Below are 19,346 nucleotides of genomic sequence, written 5' to 3' on the forward strand. Positions count from 1 at the left end.
CCAGTGGTAGGATTCAATTTTTTTTACTATCGGTTCGGTGGGCGTAGTTTGGTGGGTGTGGCATGGCTTCATGGGCGTGGCAGGGGAAGGATACTGTAAAATCTCCATTCCCTCACTCCAGGGGAAGGTTACTGCAAAATCCCAATTTCCTCCCAATCAGCTGGGACTCAGGAGGCAGAGAATAGATGGGGGCAGGGCCAATCAGAGGTGGTATTTGCCGGTTCTCCAAACTACTCAAAATTTCCACTACCGGTTCTCCAGAACTGATCAGAACCTTCTGAATACCACCTCTGCTTCTATCAGCCTTTAACATTTTGCCCCCCCCCCCAAATTCTATAAAATTCTGGATGGACTGAATATCTAGAATAGAATTCTTTATTGGCCAAGTGTGATTGGACACCCAAGGAGTTTGACTTTGGTGCAGATGCTCTCAGTGTACATAAAAAGACAAGATACATTTGTCAAGAATCATAAAGTACAACACTTAATGATAGTCATAAGATACAAATAAGCAATCAGGAAACAATCAATATCAATATAAATCGTAAGGATACAAGCAACAAAATTACAGTCCTGCAGTCATAAGTGGGAGGAAATGGGTGATAGGAACAATGAGAAGATTAATAGTAATAGTAATGCAGCCTTAGTGAATAGTTTGACAGTGGTGAAAGAATTATTTGTTCAGCAGAGTGATGGCGTTCGGGGAAAAACTGTCCTTGTATCTAGTTGTTCTGCTGTGCAGAGCTCTATAGCATTGTTTTGAGGGTAGGAGTTGAAACAATTTATGTCCAGGATGTGAGAGGACTGTAAATATTTTCACAGCCCTCTTTTTGACTCGTGCAGTGTACAAGTTCTCAATGGAAGGCAGGTTGGTAGTAATTGTTTTTTCTGCAGTTCTAATTATCCTCTGAAGTCTGTTTTTGTCTTGTTGGGTTGTAGAACGAAACCAGACAGTAATAGAGGTGCAGATGACAGACTAAGGAGGGGAAAAATATATAATGGCTATCATCTTTTCCATGACCTATTTAGTAGGCACAAAGCTGGACACCATCTCACTGAGAAATTCTCCAGAAGACCATATTTACCTTAGCCATGTATTCCTCAGGGCCATCATAATTTATCATGGCAGATAGAACTTCACCCCCAATCATTGCTCTAAAATTGGACCTGATAAAGTTTCTAAAGGACACAGCAGATTCTATAAGGAACTGAAGTTGATGAGCCAGAAGACCTGACTCTCACATTAGACATTAGGTATTTGTGACACAAATGATAAGTGGACAATCATTTCAAGGCTAAGGAAAGAATAGCACAGAGCAAAGTGACTTGAAAATGTGGTAGGTCCAGAGCTGAATCTTGAAACCAGCAAAGTTATGTGGCAGGTTTTTTGTGAGTTGTTATAGGCAGAACTCATTCATATTCCTAAATCTGTGCAATAAAATTACTCATTACACTTCCCAATAAAAGATTTGATTTGACAATTAACTTTCTGATAACTTCTTGAGAAGGAAAGAGTTGGAAGAGAAGGGATTTTTATCACCAATAAAATTGGTGGCAAATGACAGGTCAGACTCCTTAGGTCAGAGTCGAAAGGAGGAATTAGGTAAACATAAAGGTTCCCCTCGCACATATGTACCAGTCATTCCCGACTCTAAGGGGTGGTGTTCATCTCAGTTTCAAAGCCAAAGAGCCAGCACTGTCCGAAGATGTCTCTGTGATCATGTGGCTGGCATAACAAAATGCCGAAGGCTCATGGAACACTGTTACCTTCCCACCAAAGATGGTCCCTATTTTTCTACTTGCATTTTTTACGTGCTTTCGAACTGCTAGGTTGGCAGAAGCTGGGACAAGTAACGGGAGCTCACTCCATTATGTGGCACTAGGGATTAGAACCGCCAAACCTCCGACCTTTCTAATTGACAAGCTCAGTGTCTTAACCACTGAGTCACCATGAATACTGTAAAGCAGAATACAGATTGTCTCCGAGTATGAGCACCTCTTGCATTTCCTTTCTGCTTGTTTTTCCAGGCAGAAAAGATAAAAGGTACCACAAGAATTCTCTTTCTACAACCAACTTTTGCTTTCTGCTTTTTTGGGGGGCATTTTTTAATAGACACAGTTTCAAGGCTGATGGTGAAAGATTTCCTATTAGGTGTGATGAAGAGCTAATTCACGCATTTCAAAGAGACAATATCATAGCAAATTGCATTCCTGAGGACATTCTAGACAATAATTTCCCCCACCTAGCACCAATTATCCCACTGCTGACATGTCCTATTCCGAAGTGCCCTGTGGATTTTCTCCCTTTCACTTTTTGATTGATGCTATTCTTGTTCTTGTTTTTTTGCAAAATGCAAAAAAAAAAAACTATCAAATAATAATAATGCAAGAGATCCTGTTTGAATGGCCAACATATGCATGTCATTGATTTTTCAGGTGGATGGCCTAGTTTAGTTTTATTCAAGGAGTAAATTTCTAAATGATTATATGGATATGCACACACAAACACACACCTACATACGTATTGACATGGGGGGGCAGGATAATTTGATTTTCCTTAAAAAAACATTAGTAAGAATCTCTTAGCGCAAATTCATTTTTTTGTATTTGAATTGGGAATGGCTAGTCTAGAGAAAAGAAGGACTAGGAGTGACATGATAGCAGCGTTCCAATATTTTTTTGTGGGTTACCACAAAAAAGAGGCGAGTCAACCTCTTCTCCAAAGCACCAGAATGAAGGACAAGAAGCTATGGATGGGAACTAATCAAGGAGAGAAGCAACCTAGAACTAAGGAGAAATTTTCTGACAGTGAGGACAATTAACCAGTGGAATGATTTGCCTTCAGAAGTTGTGGGTGCTTCGCTAATGGAAATGTTTAAGAAGAGACTGTATGGTCACTTGTCTGAAATGATGTAGGGTCCTCTGCTTGAGCAGGGGGTTGGATTAGAAGGCCTCCAATGTCCCTTCCAATTATATCATTCTGTATTTTAAGCTATACCTCTTAAAGCTAGTCTCAGAATCAAAATGCAGAGGATGTTGATCACACCAGTAAAATATTTCCCATTTCGATAAATTTTTCCTTAATTGTCTAATATAGGTAGCAAGAAAGAAACAAGACAAGTCTGAGAATGAACAGATCAAACATATATATGTGTGTGTGTGTGTGTGTGTGTGTGTGTGTGTGAGAGAGAGAGAGAGAGAGAGAGAGAGAGAGAGAGAGAGAGAGAGAGAGAGAGAGAGAGAGAGAGAGAGAGAGAGAGAGAGAGAGAGAGAGAGAGAGAGAGAGAGAGAGAGAGAGAGAGAGAGAGAGAGAGAGAGAGAGACTGGCTCAAATTCACCCAGCTGGCTTTCTGCCTAAAGCAGGAGTAGAATTCATAGTCCCCTGTTTTTAGCCTAATTATTTAATCACTATACCAAACTGGCACTCCAAACCAGTCTAGCAAATGTTGAAATGTTGCAGAAAATCAAGAGATAGGACTGCGAGATCAGGATAAGGTCCAGACAGAGATAACAATTTCTAACACCTGGACAAAAACCTATAGAAAAGACAGTTTCTTATATATCTTCCAAAGAGCAACGTACACGGAAATGCTTAACTTCACTTCTTATTAGTTACCTTGAGAAAAGAGCCTTATAAGTAGATAGGGTCTTACTTCACCTTTTGTCGTGGGTCATGGGTACTGCTTGTTCATGCAGATTTCTACTTCAGAAGAATTGCAATGCAGTGCTGTGGATTGGGCTCATTGGAGGTTTTATTCCTATAAGTTGCTCGGAGTCACCATGATTGAGTTGGGCAGCCATATATATTTCTTAAATATAACACACACAAAAACACACACACACACACACATACACATGCACACAGAACTAGCCTGATTCGATGATCATAAATTTCTGAGCTAGGTTGAATTTACTTCTATTCTTGGCAACAAGTCAAGAATCTGGGAGCACCTTTGTTGACCAACTAATATTATTATAAGCCATACACGCTTTCGTGAGCTGTTAATAATATTTGCTGTTAGAAAAGATCTGCAAAATTCTTGATTTCTCCCACACACACACACACACAAACTGAGGTAGTTCTTGTCCTAAAATGTCTTTCAAACTTGGGACACTTTTCCCTCCGAGGAAAAAAAAGTTAAAAAGAAGATAACTATACAAAAAGCCATGCAATTAACATGCAGTACAGTGCCCAAGGCTACATAGTCACTTTATAACTGTCAAAGCCCAAAGTTAGATCTTTCTCCTTCAAGCCTTCCATCCTCCTCCTATTCCATCTGGCATTATCCTGTAATTAATAATCAACCTAATTATTATTGTTGCTATTATCATCACTTACTGTGGCAGAATGTTCAAAGTGCTTTGCAGACGTTATCCGATGATTCCTCCCATCCCTCCTTCCTCAGCTAAACTAGCCAAATTAGAAGCAAAGAGGCTGTTACTCCGTTTAAAACAACCCAGTGCAATTCCTAGCTATCTCTGGCTGATTTGGAAGTGTGCTGGGCCCATAACCAGTGTTAGGTAAGCTCCCCGTTGGGAGAGCGAGTACGTTCAGAGAAGCGTTGTGAGAGTTGTGTTGGAGAACACACAAACCAGCATACAGAGACACTGCAGTTTAATAGGCTTTTTCCTTCGTGGAAATAGAGGTATCAGAGTCCATCAAACAATCCAAGTCATACACGGTTAAGACAGTCAGTCATCAATGTCTTTCAGTTAAGGGATAATCCAAATAACATAGTCCAGTATCATATAATCTGGTACACAAAGTTTGCTAACAGTTGCAAAACTTACAATAGCTCACGGCACTTTGTAACAGCCAGCTTCCAAAACACTCAGATCAGATCAGCCCAGCATCTAACAAAACAGAGAACTAACAGTCGTTCTGGCTCCCTCTTATGGCCGATTGAGGAAAACAGCAGCCAATCACATTTTACAGTATGATTTAAAGAAACAGGTACAACATTGTTACATGATTTATATAATGCCAATCCAACCATTAGATTATATTCCTAACAAGCTAAACCAATTTATAGATGCTGAGCTTGTCAGCCAGAAAGCTGACAGCTGGGTTCAAAACTTGAGCACTGCATGACAGGTAAGCTCCTGTTCCTTGCCCCAGCTCCTACCAACCTAGCCGTTCCAAAGCTTGCAAATGAGAGTAGATAAACAGGTACCACTTTGCGAAGGTAACAGCATTCCATGGCCTCGGCATATAGTCATGCTGGCAAATGACCAGAGGTGGTATTCTATCAGTTTGGACCAGTTCACCCGAACTGGTAGCAGAAATCACTGATGGCCCTGCTCACCCGCCCCAGCTCTATTATGGCATCCCATTTAGGTCCTTTTTCACCAAAAGCGCATGCGCAGAAGGCTAAGCACGCTCACATTTGCAAACCGGTAGATAAGATAAATGAATACCACCCCTGCCAATGACCATAGAAGTGTCTTCAGACAACATTAGTTCCCTCGGCTAAGAAATGGAAATGAACACTGCCCCCTAAAGTCAGATACAATTGGACAGGGGAAATCTTTAATTCTTTACCTTACTTAAGTGGCAGGCTATCACCTGAAAAAGAAAAAATCTGGAAGAATGCAATCCTAATTTTGCAATGTGGACAGGTCAACTTGAGAAAAAACTTTGGTTTGGTCTGGAGTCAACAGCAGGGGTCAACTTTTCAGATGCTCAACCCCACCCCATATCCCCATCCATTTAGCCAAACTTCAAACCACCCATTTTGCCTCTGCTCAGATGCGGTTACACCAGAGACTGGAAAAAAATGATGGGATTCTGTATTTGGATACTGCCGCACGTCTTCAGTGCTGATCTTGGTGTAATCAATGCAAACCGTTGCCAAGAGAACAAACTGCAAGTCTGATCACTTTATAAAGGCTACTGTGATCATTTTTCTGGCGGCGAAGTCCTTTCCTGCAAGCACCTGTCACTTCGCACAGGGGGAGAACAAGTGAATGGCGCTGTCACCAAGACCCTTCTGACAGAAATGTTTCTAATAATCTCAGTAACATAAAAATATCGCTCTGGAGAGGAGAAGGGAAGACGGCACATGACCAGGGCTGTGATTGTCACATCCATCTTTGTGAGTGAACTGTCCCTGCTTCTCCATGCAGAGCAAAAAGGATATGAGTAACGATTAGACTGTATGCGCTACACAGATTAACCCAGCATACGGAAGAGAAATGCTGGTGTATTTTAAAGGTTCTCCAATCACAAACAAAGCCACCACTAATCACGGTGCCTACCGGTTGACTCTTTGCCATGAATCTCTGCACTAGACCCAGTCTGCCTGAGAGGGATCTGCATTACATGTGATCCGATCATGCAACCCCTTGAATTGCAAAGGGCTATCAGAGTTACTTTATGCTAAAATCAAGGGTGGGATGCTGGGGGTTCACAGGGGTTCGGGAGAACTCTAGCTAAGATTCTGTGCAGTTCAGAGAACCCCCAAATCCCACTCCTGACTGGCCATGCCCACACAACCCCGCTCCTCCCAGGAGTTCCCACGTGGCCAGTTTTGGGGGAAGGTAAGTGCAGGGCGCAAGAGGAGGTTCAGGGAGGGTGAAAAATGAACCTACTGAAAGTTCAGGGAGGCCTGAAACTGGCCCATTTCCAGCCTCCAGAGGGCCTTCGGAGCCTGGGAAGACTGTTTTTGCCCTCCCGGAGGCTCAAGAAAAGCCTCCAGAGCCCGGGGAAGGCAAAAATGCCCCCCATGATGCAGAAGGCCGACTAGGCCATGCCCACCATGACCACAACCACCCAGCAACTAGGCAAAGAACCCCTTGCAACAATTTTTGAAGCCCACCCCTGGCTAAAATCAATCACCACCCAAAATCATGAGAAATGCTTCTAACAGAAAATTGTCCGTCTATATTCATAGGGTCTATATTGGCTGATAATAACTTTTCATAGTTTCAGACAGCGATCTGTCGCAGCTGGACCCCATAGCTAAGGTCCTTAGCATGCAAAGTGCATGTGCCCAATACTGGAAAGCATATGTTTTCCCAGGCCTCCTTAAAATCCAGAGCATGCTTGTATCAAAAATGCACAGCAGTGCGTAAGTAGGACTACTGTAAAACAATGAACTATTTTTTTTTTATTTCTGTATTCTTAAAGAGACATTTTGCTTATGGTAATCTTGCTTTCTTGCTTACGTACTTATGGGGCCTCACTTGAAAATGTTTTACATAGACAGGAATAACAAATTATACAATAACACCCTAGCTAGAGGGCTCACATTTTATGCAACATATACAATCATTCCATTAGAATACATAACTGTATGAACTGTCTGGCGCGATAAAGCATTGTGTGATTATGCTTGAAGTTATGACATTAGACATTCACTTCTGATCGGCTACGTCTCAAGCTATTGCTGTAAGTTAAAGGTGATTAATCAGCTAAAAGGTCATGATTTTAAAAGAAAGAATATGAGAAAAGAGTGGAATATTATTTGTCCCCCACCAAGTGTGAGGAAGAAGGTCACAAATGCTTCTTCTAATTCGAACTGAATTCTTTTATTAAGCTCCTTCCCTGATTGTTGTAATTTTTCTCCTCCAAACCCAGGGCTAGTTTTCTATTATTACGTTCTATTATTCCATTTTGTATTTCATGTCAAGCTTCAGGTTCCCATGTTTATAGTTCTCCGCCAATCTGATCTACTGATCTACTCAGTGGGGCAGTAGCACCAACAACCAAAGTACTTATTATTATTATTATTATTATTATTATTATTATTATTATTATTAATAATAATAATAATAATAATAATAATAATAAATAAATAAATAATTCAAAGGGATTATTGAATCTGTCATCTGCACCTCCATAACTGTCTGGTTTGGCTCCTCAACCAAACAAGATAAATATAGACTTCCAAGGATAATTAGGACTGCAGAAAAAACAATTGCTACCGACCTGCCTTTCATTGAGGACCTGTATACTGCACGAGTCAAAAAGAGGGTTGTGAAAATATCTACAGACCTCTCACATCCTGGACATAAATTGTTTCAACTTCTACTTTCAAAATGATGCTATATGGCTCTGCACACCAGAACAACTAGATACAAGGACAGTTTTTTTTCCCCAAATGCCATCACTCTGCTTAACAACTAATTCCCACAACACTGTCAATAATTTACTGTATTGCTATTATTCTTCTCTTCCTTCCTAGTATCTATCTCTCCCTATTTATGACTATAACCATGTTGCTTGTATCTTTCAATTTATATTATTTTTATTTGTTTCCTAGTACAATTTGATAGCTTTTTAGTAATCTTGATTATCACTGTGTTGTATCTTTTTATTCTTGGTGAATGTATTTTATTCTCCTTATGTACACTAAGAGCATATGGACCAAAGACCAATTCCTTGTGTGTCCAATCACACTTGGCCAATAAATTTCTGTTCTGTTCTGTTCTATTCTATTCTATTGTAAAAAATAGTTTCTTGAGTTGAAATCAAGTGATAGTGACTTCATCAATGTAGTTTTGTTGTGGTAATGCAGAAGTGGTTTGTTCTTAACCCTTTTTCTGAATTTTTACTGTAGCCTAAAGCTTTGATATCCTTTAGAAGTTTCCCATTCAAGTTCTAACCAATAACTCCAATTTACTTATCCAAGATCAACCAAGGTTGAATAGATTTGAACTATGGCAAATGAACAATTATTGGTTCAACTACATCTTGTTTAGAAACCACCCATCTCCATCACAGAGTGCACAAGGATTAGAAAGAGCATTATGAAACCACAACCATTTGACCACTTTGTATTAGTGTTAAGTTTGAAGGCCACTCTTGTGTTTTGTTTTGTTTTTTCTAATTCTTATTCCCAAATGGAGAACATTTGCTATATAAACCCTCCCTTTCCTCTCCCAGGGATTTCTCCTGAAATAACAAAATTTAATTAAATTATCATTCAGATTATAGTGACCCTGTTCCAAGAGCCCAGTAATATTCTGTTTGTAGTAAAATCTTGTAAAAAAAGTGCCACCTGCATGGATTTCAGATACCATCTTCAACTTCAGTTTTGCATCGTAAAGTATTCTAATTAAGTATTACACCAAGCTGTTCAAAGTGCTTTGCATTACCTCAGCAATCTCTATAGAAAAATGTATGATGATTAGATCAGAATTAATACCAGCATGTTTTAACAAGAGAAAGGAATGTATGATTGAGAGATACCAACTGGGTCTTCAGACATCATATTAATGGCATCTCCTCTCACTTTCTTTTCCTGACATTGCGCTTCTCTCCCTGTGTATTTAGCACACTATTACAGATGGTTCCTAGCAGGAGTCTTGCAGTGAGTTTCTGATATTCGGTCACTCTCTGCATAAAATGAGAGCAAAGGCCATGGATCCCAAGGCTGAAGGTTGTCCTCTCCATTTTTTTTTCTAGTTAATATCCAGAAGCCTCTTTAGGAATAAATATTGGAAATTATTTTCCTTTATTATTCTACAGGGATTTGTCTTTAGACTTGAAGAAGAGGAGGGAGGAATAAAATGATTACACAGCCTAGAGAAAGCAAAATGCCTAGGAAGGAGATCCAGAACATTGAGGCTTTAAACCTGTTGTCCTCAAAAAGAGGGTAGTGAATGTTTTGGAAAGGACAGTGATGGCGAACTTTTTCGGCACTGAGTGCTGAAAATGGAGTGCGTGTGCACTATGCGCACTTGTCTGGGCCATGACCTAGAAGAGGAGCTGCCCATGGGGCATTCCCACACCGGAAAATTAACTTGCTAGACCAACTCTTCCAGTTTCCGGCACTACTGTACGGACAAAGACCAGCTGATCATCGCGCACGTATATGCACCAGAAACCCAGAAGCGGAACAGGCAATGCCACGTGTCCCAGGCAACATGGCTCCGTGTGCCACTTTGGGCATGCATGCCACAGGTTCGCCATCGTGGGTATAGGCTTTCAAGGTTCTGCAATTAGATTCTGCAAATAAGAGACTCAGTGGGTGGCTGTTTCTCAACATTTGCAAAGAGAATGAGATTTTGAGTTAAGTCTTGAGCCCTGGCAACTGAATGGACAAGCCATCCAATTTTCTTAGCAAGATTTCAGAAGAGGTTTTCATTGTCTTCTTCTTAGGACTGAGAGAGAAGAACAAGCCCAACGTCATCCAGCTGGCTTTATGCCTAAAGTGGGACTAGAATTCAAGGTCTCCTGGTTTCTAACCACTACATCAATGACTGGCCTACCTCAAATATCTGAAGCCACCTCCTTTCTTTGATGTAAGATGCAAAACCCAACGCTTAGAATGGAGTAGATGACATGCTTCCCCTCACTAAAAACTTCAACATATGGGAATATCTGAAATGTTAAGCTAACCTGAGCAACTTCAGTTAAAATGGTGGATTTAAGAATTACTGTAACTGGAGTATATGCACTTATAATTGTTATGGCTTCTCCCCACATTTTCCCTCCCATCAAGAATTTTATGGACATGAGTAAAATGAGAGATTTTGCAAATGTTCAGCAAAAGTTGGATTGTTGGGGTTTGGGGGGGGCGGGTTGGATGGGGAAGGAGTATAGATGATGTTATTTGAGCCCTATAATACTAGCTATAACCTTCAGAATACGCTTCCAAGAAATATTATGGAATAAGAACAGCAATAGATTTGAGGTGCCAAATAGATTTTGGAACAATTAAAATTCAGGAACATAAATTCAATGACAGATTTGTAGCTGTTCAGAGCACTATGGAATTAAATTCACTCTATTTCCCATCCAGGGAAAATGAAATGGGGAGAACCCCATTCCATCATCTGCAACCAGGTTACAATTAAGAACTTAATTGTACTTCCATAATTTAATTGCACCAGTCAGCGGTGATTTAACCATGACATAGTAACAGCTTTCTTAATGCTATTATGGCAGTAATCAAACTCTATATGCTGGCATCTGTTTACAGACCTGCTGTGGTAGAAACAACTAGTCATGCTAAGAGAAACTGGAAATAACAGAATCACAGGTCCTTTGAAGGGACCACATTATTTGAAGGACTGTCTTTTTCCAGCTACATCTACTTGACTACTAGAGAGGGAAGGCAGGATAGTCTTTCTCTTAAGGAGGTCCATCTATTTCGACCAAGAAGAAGTCTCTTCTCCATGGTGACTCCCTCTCTATGGAACATCATCCCCATGGAGATAAGAATGGCCCTCACCTTGGGACACTTTTGAAAGGCCCTGAAGACATTGTTTTGCTGGCAAACCTGGGGACCTCAGGATGATACAGGGTCCATCAACATGATTGTTTGATTGTTACTGCCAGGGGGATGAGGGTTTATTGGATTTTGTACTTAGGGTTTTACTTCTGTAAGCAGTTCGGAATGACTGTGAGTTGGACGGCTATATAAATTATCTTAATAAATAGATCACGAAAGGGCCAAAGTGGGTTTCCTAACTGGCTAGGTTGCTAGATATCTCAAAAAGAAGAGAACCACTCACACAAACACACCAATCCTACAGTCTGTCTATGGAGATTTCCACTCATCCTGGTCATGATTGTCCCAAAGGTATTTCCTCAAGAACCAACTGAACTTGCTTTGTTTTTCCTTGAAGACGTTTCACTTCTCATCCAAACAATTTCTTCAGAACTGAAGAACTTCTTGAAAAAGGTTCCTTTAAAAAGAAGACAATCCTACAATCCGCTGTTGCATGTTTTGCAAAGCCTGTTTGGGGAATTCTAGTTTGGCGGACTGCTGGGAAATTGCAAAACTACTTTCCAGAACCTGAAGTCCTTCAGATATTTGGGGACGGGAATCCCCAGAGTGGCCATGCTAGCTGAGAATGTTATGCTGTTAGTCTCAACACATCACCCATTATTTTGGAAAGCCGTAAAACAGGTATGCAATAAAATGAAGTAAGTAGCACTAATAGGCAGAAGTATAGGGAATGACTATAATTAGCAGGAGGCGCAAATGTCACACAAGAAGAGGAATACTAGACACTTACTTATAATAACTGATATCGTAGCCCACCCGAATCCAGTGGGGTCTGCCCTGCAGAGCTTCCTTCACTGAATACATGACTGGTTGCATACCTACACAAAGAAAAGGGAAGGAGGAAAAATGTGATATGATTTCTGCTGCAGTGGAATAGAAATAGCTGTTTTACGTAGACATGTTTAGAGTAGAGAAGAATTGGAATTGGATTGGAAAGTTTATTTATAGGCCCCCCTTTTCCCTGGGGGGGACTCAGGGCGGCTTACAATTCATGGGGGGGGGGAATACAAACAGTGAGACATAAAACAATACATAATTAAAAATAGAACACAGCATTCATCATTCGGGTGGGGACGGATTACAATCTAACCCCAGGCCTGACGGGATAGCCAGATCTTAAGGGCTGTGTGGAAGGTCTGGAGGGTGGTAAGGGTACGGATCTCCATGGGGAGATCGTTCCAAAGGGTCGGAGCTCCTACCGAGAAGGCTCTCCTCCGCGTAGTCGCCAGTCGACACTGACTGGCAGATGGGATTCAGAGGAGGCCTAATCTGTGTGATCTAATTGGTCGTGAGGAGGTGATTGGCAGGAGGCCGTCTCTCAAGAGGAGAGTAGAGTAGAGGAGAACAGAATAGAATTCTTTATTAGCCAAGTGTGATTGAACACACAAGGAATTTGCCTTTGGTGCATATGCTCTCAGTGCACATAAGGAGAATAAAAATACATTCATCAAGAATAAAATGATAAAACACTTAGTGATAGTCAAGGTTAAACTATCAAATTGTGGACTAGTAAACAAATAAAACAATATAAATTGAAACATACAAGCAACATGATTATAGTCATAAGTTTAGGGATGAAGACAGAAATAATATTTTTTTTTTAATATCACAAGGACTTCCTGATGCATCTCCACTGCTGACAATCTAAAATGTTGTGCAAATTCAAAGCAAAATCTTTTGGGGCCAATCCTAGACTGTATGACCTTGATTGACCTGACCTCCTCTGATGTCTTCAATGATATTTCCAGATACCTCCAAATGGTTTTCCATTCGGGGAAAATAAAAAACTGTTGTGTAGTACATTTTGATGGCTGATCTTATATTTGAATAGTTCTGCACATCGGTTGTTCAACCTGCACAACTGAAATTGCCCCAGTGTTATAGATGAGATTACAAATTCTCCTTCCATATTATTTCTGTTTTTAACTTTCTTGAACCCAAGCCATCATCGTTTCTCTGATAGATATACATCAAAGTGTACATTATTGGGCTCTGCGCCGTAACCCCAAATTACTTTGATTTTATAAATCTGCCACCCCTGTTCTGACTTGCTTCTCTTCAGCAGGAAAGCCTTATGAGAGAACAACTGCCTTGCACAAGACTTCCAATCTTGCAGAAGAACATCTGGCTGAGCAAAACCTCAAGCGCTTTTTCAGATTTCAGAAGTCAGGTGTCCAGAGCACACATCTCCTTCTGTATCTCTCCCATCTTTCCAATTTTTTTTTCATTTGGGACATGGAGCTTCCCTCCTTCAGGATCTGGTAGCAGAAAGGGCAACAGTAATTCTCAGAGAATTTTCACTGCTTTTCCCAAATTGCAAGATCCGGGGAAACTATAATTAAAAAATGGATGGGTTTGAAAACAAGCTCAGCTGTAATTTATGCAGGTTATATTATTAAAGAAAGTATTAAGAAATCTATTGCAATAAAATTGGTATTATGTGATTTCAGAGTTCCACTGTAATTGAGGGCATTGTCTTTCAGAAGCTCCGTTCCTAGGAGTTAAAACCAAGTTTCCAAATGACAAAAAACTCAAACTCCCTTTCTATGGCTCCCATGTTGCTGATACTTGAGACATGAGGCTTTGAGTCTTCTGACTTTTTTTGCCTTCGGGCAGTGGTGGGATTCAAAAAATTTTTTACTACTGGTTCTGTGGGCGTGTCTTGGTGGGCAGGTCTTGGTGGGCATGGCAGGGAAAGGTTACTGTAAAATCTCTATTCCCTCCCCACTCCAGGGGAAGGTTATTGCAAAATCCCATTTCCTCCCGATCAGCTGGGACTTTGGAGGCAGAGAATAGATGGGGGTGGGGCCAGTCAGAGGTGGTATTTGCTGGTTCTCCGAACTACTCAAAATGTCCGCTACCGATTCTCCAGAACTGGTCAGAACCTGCTGAATACCACCTCTGCCTTCGGGTCATAGGTAACTTCTGTTATATCCATGGTGATATCCCTCAAGTTTTCTTGGCAATATTTTCAGACATAGTTGACCCTTGCCTTCTTCTTTCTACGGCTGAGAGAGAGTAATTGGCCCAAGATCATCCAGCTGGCTTCATGAACAAGGCAGAACTAGAACTCCTGGTCTCCCAGTTTCTAGCCTAGGCTAGCCTTTAATCACTATACCAAACTGATTATTTTTTGCTTCTCTTACTTCACTTATATAGGATGGCAGCATAATAATAAATGACAAGTAAATACCATCTGAGCCACCCTTTAGTGTCTTCCATCCTTATTCACAACTATTGATTTACTCCAACTTTACATTCTCTCCACTTTGGCTATCTTTCATTTTCTCTCCATGCCCTCATTTGTCTTATGGCCAGAGAAAGAAAACATATAGTTTTCAATTTATTCTATCAAAGAAGAGGATTTTTGTTGCTGAATTTTAATTTATCACTTAGATTTATTACTTTAATTTATCACTTTAATTTACCTGCCCAAGGAAGGAAGTGGTTGGAATGCCATATAACTAGACACCAGTATGGAAACTATCTCAGTACAAAATATAAAAGGTGAAATAGAAGAGCTCTGGAGAACCCATGTTTTAAGGGCTTATTCACTTGACTTTCCCAGGAAAGGGTCTAACCATGGACAATGGGCCCAACCCCTCCTGCAATATGACAACTCTTACCATAATTAAACTGGCTGTTTGGCTTGTCACAGTTGATGACGTTGAAGTGGTAAGGAATGGCAGCCTTCATGGCACTGACCTCAAAGTAGAACCATTGATGGTACTGGGCACTGTTGATGTCAGGACTGAGGATCAAATCATATTCATACCTGAATCACAAAGCACAACAGCAGGGTGTAAAACATCCACAAGATACAAAACAAGTTTTTTTTGAGAGCACCAATTGGCAGAATCCATGGAATATCAACTCACATATTAGAGTCATGATACATAGCTAGCCAAGGAGAACAGTAGAAACATAGAGACCTAGTCATCTGGCATGCAATGAGAACTAGATGTACCATAAGGTAAAGGTTCCCCTTGCACATAGTATTACACCAAGCTGTTCAAAGTGTTCCAGACTCTAGGGGGCAGTGTTCATCTTTGCTTCAAAGCTGAAGAGCCAGTGTTGTCTCAAGACGTCTCTGTGGTCATGTGGCCAGCATGACTAAATGCCAAAGGCACGTGGAATGCTGCTACCTTCCCACCAAAGGTGGTTCCTATTTTTCTACTTGCATTTTTATATGCTTTCGAACTGCTAGGTTGGCAGAAGCTGGGACAAGTAATGGGAGCTGACTCCATTATGCGGCACTAGGGATTCAAACCGCCGAACTGCTGACCTTTCTGATTGACAAGCTCAGTGTCTTAGCCACTGAGGCACCGCGTCCCTCCAGATGTACCATAGGACTGTGCAATCTGCTGATATAAGCTGATTATTTAGCATTAGACTTAAGATATATGGTGGTTTGGCTCAATGGCTGGAACTCCAAACCACTGCATTCCACATAAGGCTAGGGAAACATCTGAAGCTGCCAAACATCTGTCGATCTCCTGAAACAGTACTTTGAGAATGAGCATGATCAATCTGGTAATCTAGTAATTTCTTCCTTGGGTCATTTCTGTCTTCTGAAAATAACTTTTCTTAACAACTGTGCTGTGAAGATATTCCCCTATTAATATGATGGATTTGGAAAAAGTTAAACATTATGATCCAAATTTTCCCCACTAGATAATGTTGGCAAATCCTAAGCATCTCTTTGCCTTCCATCATGGCCTTTCCCCAAATGGCCTGGAACACTCTGCTGGGGCTATTTGCAATACTTACTCCCGCACTTGGATGGCTTTGCGGAGATTCCCAGATTCAAATTTGGAAAAGAATTTTAAGCTGTTTTGTTGATCTGACTGCAAAGAACTGAAACAAAAGGCAACACAATTAGTGCAAAGCTGACTGAGAAATAGCTAGACCTGTTCACCACTGGAAAAATTAGTAGAAAGCACTGGGACTCACAGAAACAGAGGTAGTTCATAATGATTAGGTTCCCATTAAGTTTCCAATTGTATTTACATCTGCCCTTTTTTTGCTGGGAGAACACGGTGGCTTATATAGAGATCACAGTGCATTTAACTCTACACCCACAATCCTACGGGGAAGTTTGGGCTGATAGAAAATTACTCCCCAGACTAACAGCAAGATTTTCATACTATAGCAATAGCAATAATAGCAATAGCACTAGACTTATATACCGCTTCATAGGCCTTTCAGGCCTCTCTAAGCGGTTTACAGAGAGTCAGCATATTGCCCCCAACAATCTGGGTCCTCATTTTACCCACCTCGGAAGGATGGAAGGCTGAGTCAACCCTGAGCCGGTGAGATTTGAACCGCTGACCTGCTGATCTAGCAGTAGCCTGCAGTGCTGCTTTTAACCACTGCGCCACCTTGGCTAAATACTAGTTAGTACTTGAACTTGGGTTCCTCCAGTTCAAGTCCAAGTATAGTGTCACCACACTACTTTGGCTTTGTCTTCATCCTGCCTCCAGAAGAGGACCCTCCAGGGAAGATTTTATAAATCTGCAGAGGGGGAGGAAGGACATCAAGTGTCCATGACTCACTAACAATGGCCTCAGCTAACAAAATTCACTTACTCAGAGCTGTCTAAATTGAAGACAACTCGCTTGATTATATCAGCTGGTTGGACCACACGGCGGATGTCATCAAATATTTTGGCCCTGTGGTAAAGAAAAAGAAGAGCTGAGGTGGTAGTGAAGAACATGCCCAGAAGGAAACTTCTTGTTGGGATTCCTTTTTTAGATTATCTCTTTCTTTCACTCTGTTCCTGTGGAATAAAGTAAAGGTAAAGGTTCCCCTCGCACATATGTACTTGTCATTCCCGACTCTAGGGTGTGGTGCTCATCTCCGTTTCAAAGCCGAAGAGCCAGTGCTGTCCGAAGATGTCTCTGTGGTCATGTGGCCGGCATGACTCTACACCGAAGGCGCACAGAGCACTGTTACCTTCTCACCAAAAGTGGTCCCTATTTTTTCTACTTGCATTTTTACATGCTGTCGAACTGCTAAGTTGGCAGAAGCTGGGACAAATAATGGGAACTCACTCTGTTACGTGGCATTAGGGATTTGAACCATCAAACTGCCGACCTTCTGATCAACAAGCTCTATGTCTTAGCCACTGAGCCACCATGTCCCTCACCTGTAAAATAGGGGTCTCCAAACTTGGCAACTTGAAAACTGATAGGCTTCAACTCCTAGAATTCCCCAGCCAGCAAGAAGAATTCTGGGACTGGAAGTCTACAGGTCTTAAAGTTACCAAGTTTGAAGACCCCTGCTATAAAACATGGGGAGCCACGTTGCAGCATTTAGGGGTCCTAACTTGACAGTCCTGTCCTATGCCTGAACACTTCAATCCATCCCCCCAATTTAGATTTCCTCCACTCATCACAAACAGCCTGCTGATGCATTCCTTATTGGGTTGTGGAGAGATGTCTTCCCCAAAGGTATTGAGACATTGCCTCAATATATAATTACTGAGTGTGTTGCTCGACATTTCCCTCATTGACCCCTTGCTATCTTCCTATCTCTATATATCTTCACTACAGGGTTAGTGTAAAGGGAGAGAAACTTACTTTTGGATGCCACATCTCCTTTGCTGTAAAGGCTGGCTGTAAGGAGGAGGTTGATGACCCCAGAGATCTGGGAATGCCAATACTCTGTAGTCTGGAATGGACCGGGTACGGTTAGCCCTTGACATAAATAACCCAGGTTTGTGGAAAGGGATGTTCCCAGGATGCCTCTCCAAAAGCTTTGTGACCACTTCAGAAGCGTCTGTTCCCACCTGGCAGCCAGGTGCACAGGAATTCATAGGTTGGAACTGGGACGTCTGCCTGTTCCGTAATCTTTCTTGGGCTCTATGACCCTTAATGGAGATTGTGCCTTTTCTGAAAGAAGTCGCCAAAGGTTCTGATTCATCCAAAGTCCTTTTTTCAGGTTCTTGAGGTTTCTGCTTTCTTTCCTCTCTGTGTACTGGCCTCTCTAAAGTCTTCTGGATCTGCTTTTCTTCTTCTGTACTTTGGTCCCCTTCTCTACATTTGCACTGGCACTTCAGGGAAGAAGCACATGGAATGACACGGAGGCAGGAACTGGTCAGGGTGCCAGGGATGTCCTTAGAATTCAGTTCATTAGGCTCCAATTCATTTTCCTTGAAATTGGAGGAAAACAGACAACCAACCATTATGGATCATTGCATACAGCAGCTTTCTGGATGGACTGGAAAGTCAAAACCCAAGAAGGATCTCACCTGAATGTTATATTGAAGTTCAGGACACATGACCATATACTGATTCAGTTCAGATTCAGGTCGGTCGAGCTCTGGCCTTGATAGGAGCTTGTTAATATCCTTCTCTAGATCATCATCCTTTCAAAATAAGAATGAAAAGTAGGGAAGAAACTCCTCCTTGGTTTCATCTTCACCCACAGTCTTGTCTGAAGCCTTCTCCCATTATATTCCATGTACTATCACCATAACTCTAAGCAGTACAATAGGTAAGGGATGTCATGGGATATTTCTGAATGAATGTCATGGGATATTTCTGAAGCTCCCTAGACTATGGGCCATGCTTCTTGAGATGGCTAGATGTATTCCCCAACATTTGGAGGCCCCAATTCTTGAACTGCACTTAAATAAACTCTTTTGAGGGAGAAGGGGAGGAAGAAAGAAATATATAAACATTTCATCATGTATTTGGACTCATTGGAGGGAATTTTCGATAATAACAGTGGGTCACATCTATCCACAATTATGAAGAATAAGAAGATAACCATAAAACAGATGGAAAGTTAGCCTTGCAGACATCCAAAGGTCAACCATCGGGACCTCTAGTTCAACATTATTTCCAACACAAGTCTAGATATTTCTATAGCAAAATAAGATTTCTTTTCATAAACAGCAAGATTATGACCTTAACTATTTCAACACCTACAGTATCCCACTTTTGTTCCACCATGGGTTTTGAAGTAATGTATGCTTAGATCCTGGTTTTCTCCCATCCAGACAAGAGTCCAGACTTAAAACCAACTTATTGTAAATATAGCTATTATTATAATGTTCCTTCAGACTTTGGCCTGGTCTGAATCTTGCTTAGCAAGGCAGTT

General features: G+C 41.2%; 1 protein-coding gene across 1 annotated transcript in view; it reads right to left on the reverse strand.

Annotated features, from left to right (window-relative positions):
• Positions 1-19,346, reverse strand: part of AGBL1 (AGBL carboxypeptidase 1) — a 418,457-nt gene that overhangs the window by 309,536 nt on the left and 89,575 nt on the right. The window contains exons 10-15 of the mRNA XM_087704308.1: positions 18,493-18,609; positions 17,822-18,393; positions 16,829-16,912; positions 16,011-16,097; positions 14,867-15,015; positions 11,971-12,058 (exon numbers count right to left, since the gene is read on the reverse strand). Of these exons, the coding sequence (XP_087560434.1) occupies positions 11,971-12,058; positions 14,867-15,015; positions 16,011-16,097; positions 16,829-16,912; positions 17,822-18,393; positions 18,493-18,609 (1,097 nt within the window). The remainder of the gene's footprint in view (positions 1-11,970; positions 12,059-14,866; positions 15,016-16,010; positions 16,098-16,828; positions 16,913-17,821; positions 18,394-18,492; positions 18,610-19,346) is intronic.

The sequence above is a fragment of the Thamnophis sirtalis genome, unplaced genomic scaffold (genome assembly GCF_051295495.1).
Source record: "Thamnophis sirtalis isolate CommonGarterSnake01/CBP01778 unplaced genomic scaffold, rThaSir2_p1.2 scaffold_2, whole genome shotgun sequence".
In the NCBI taxonomy this organism is placed as follows: Eukaryota; Metazoa; Chordata; class Lepidosauria; order Squamata; family Natricidae; genus Thamnophis; species Thamnophis sirtalis.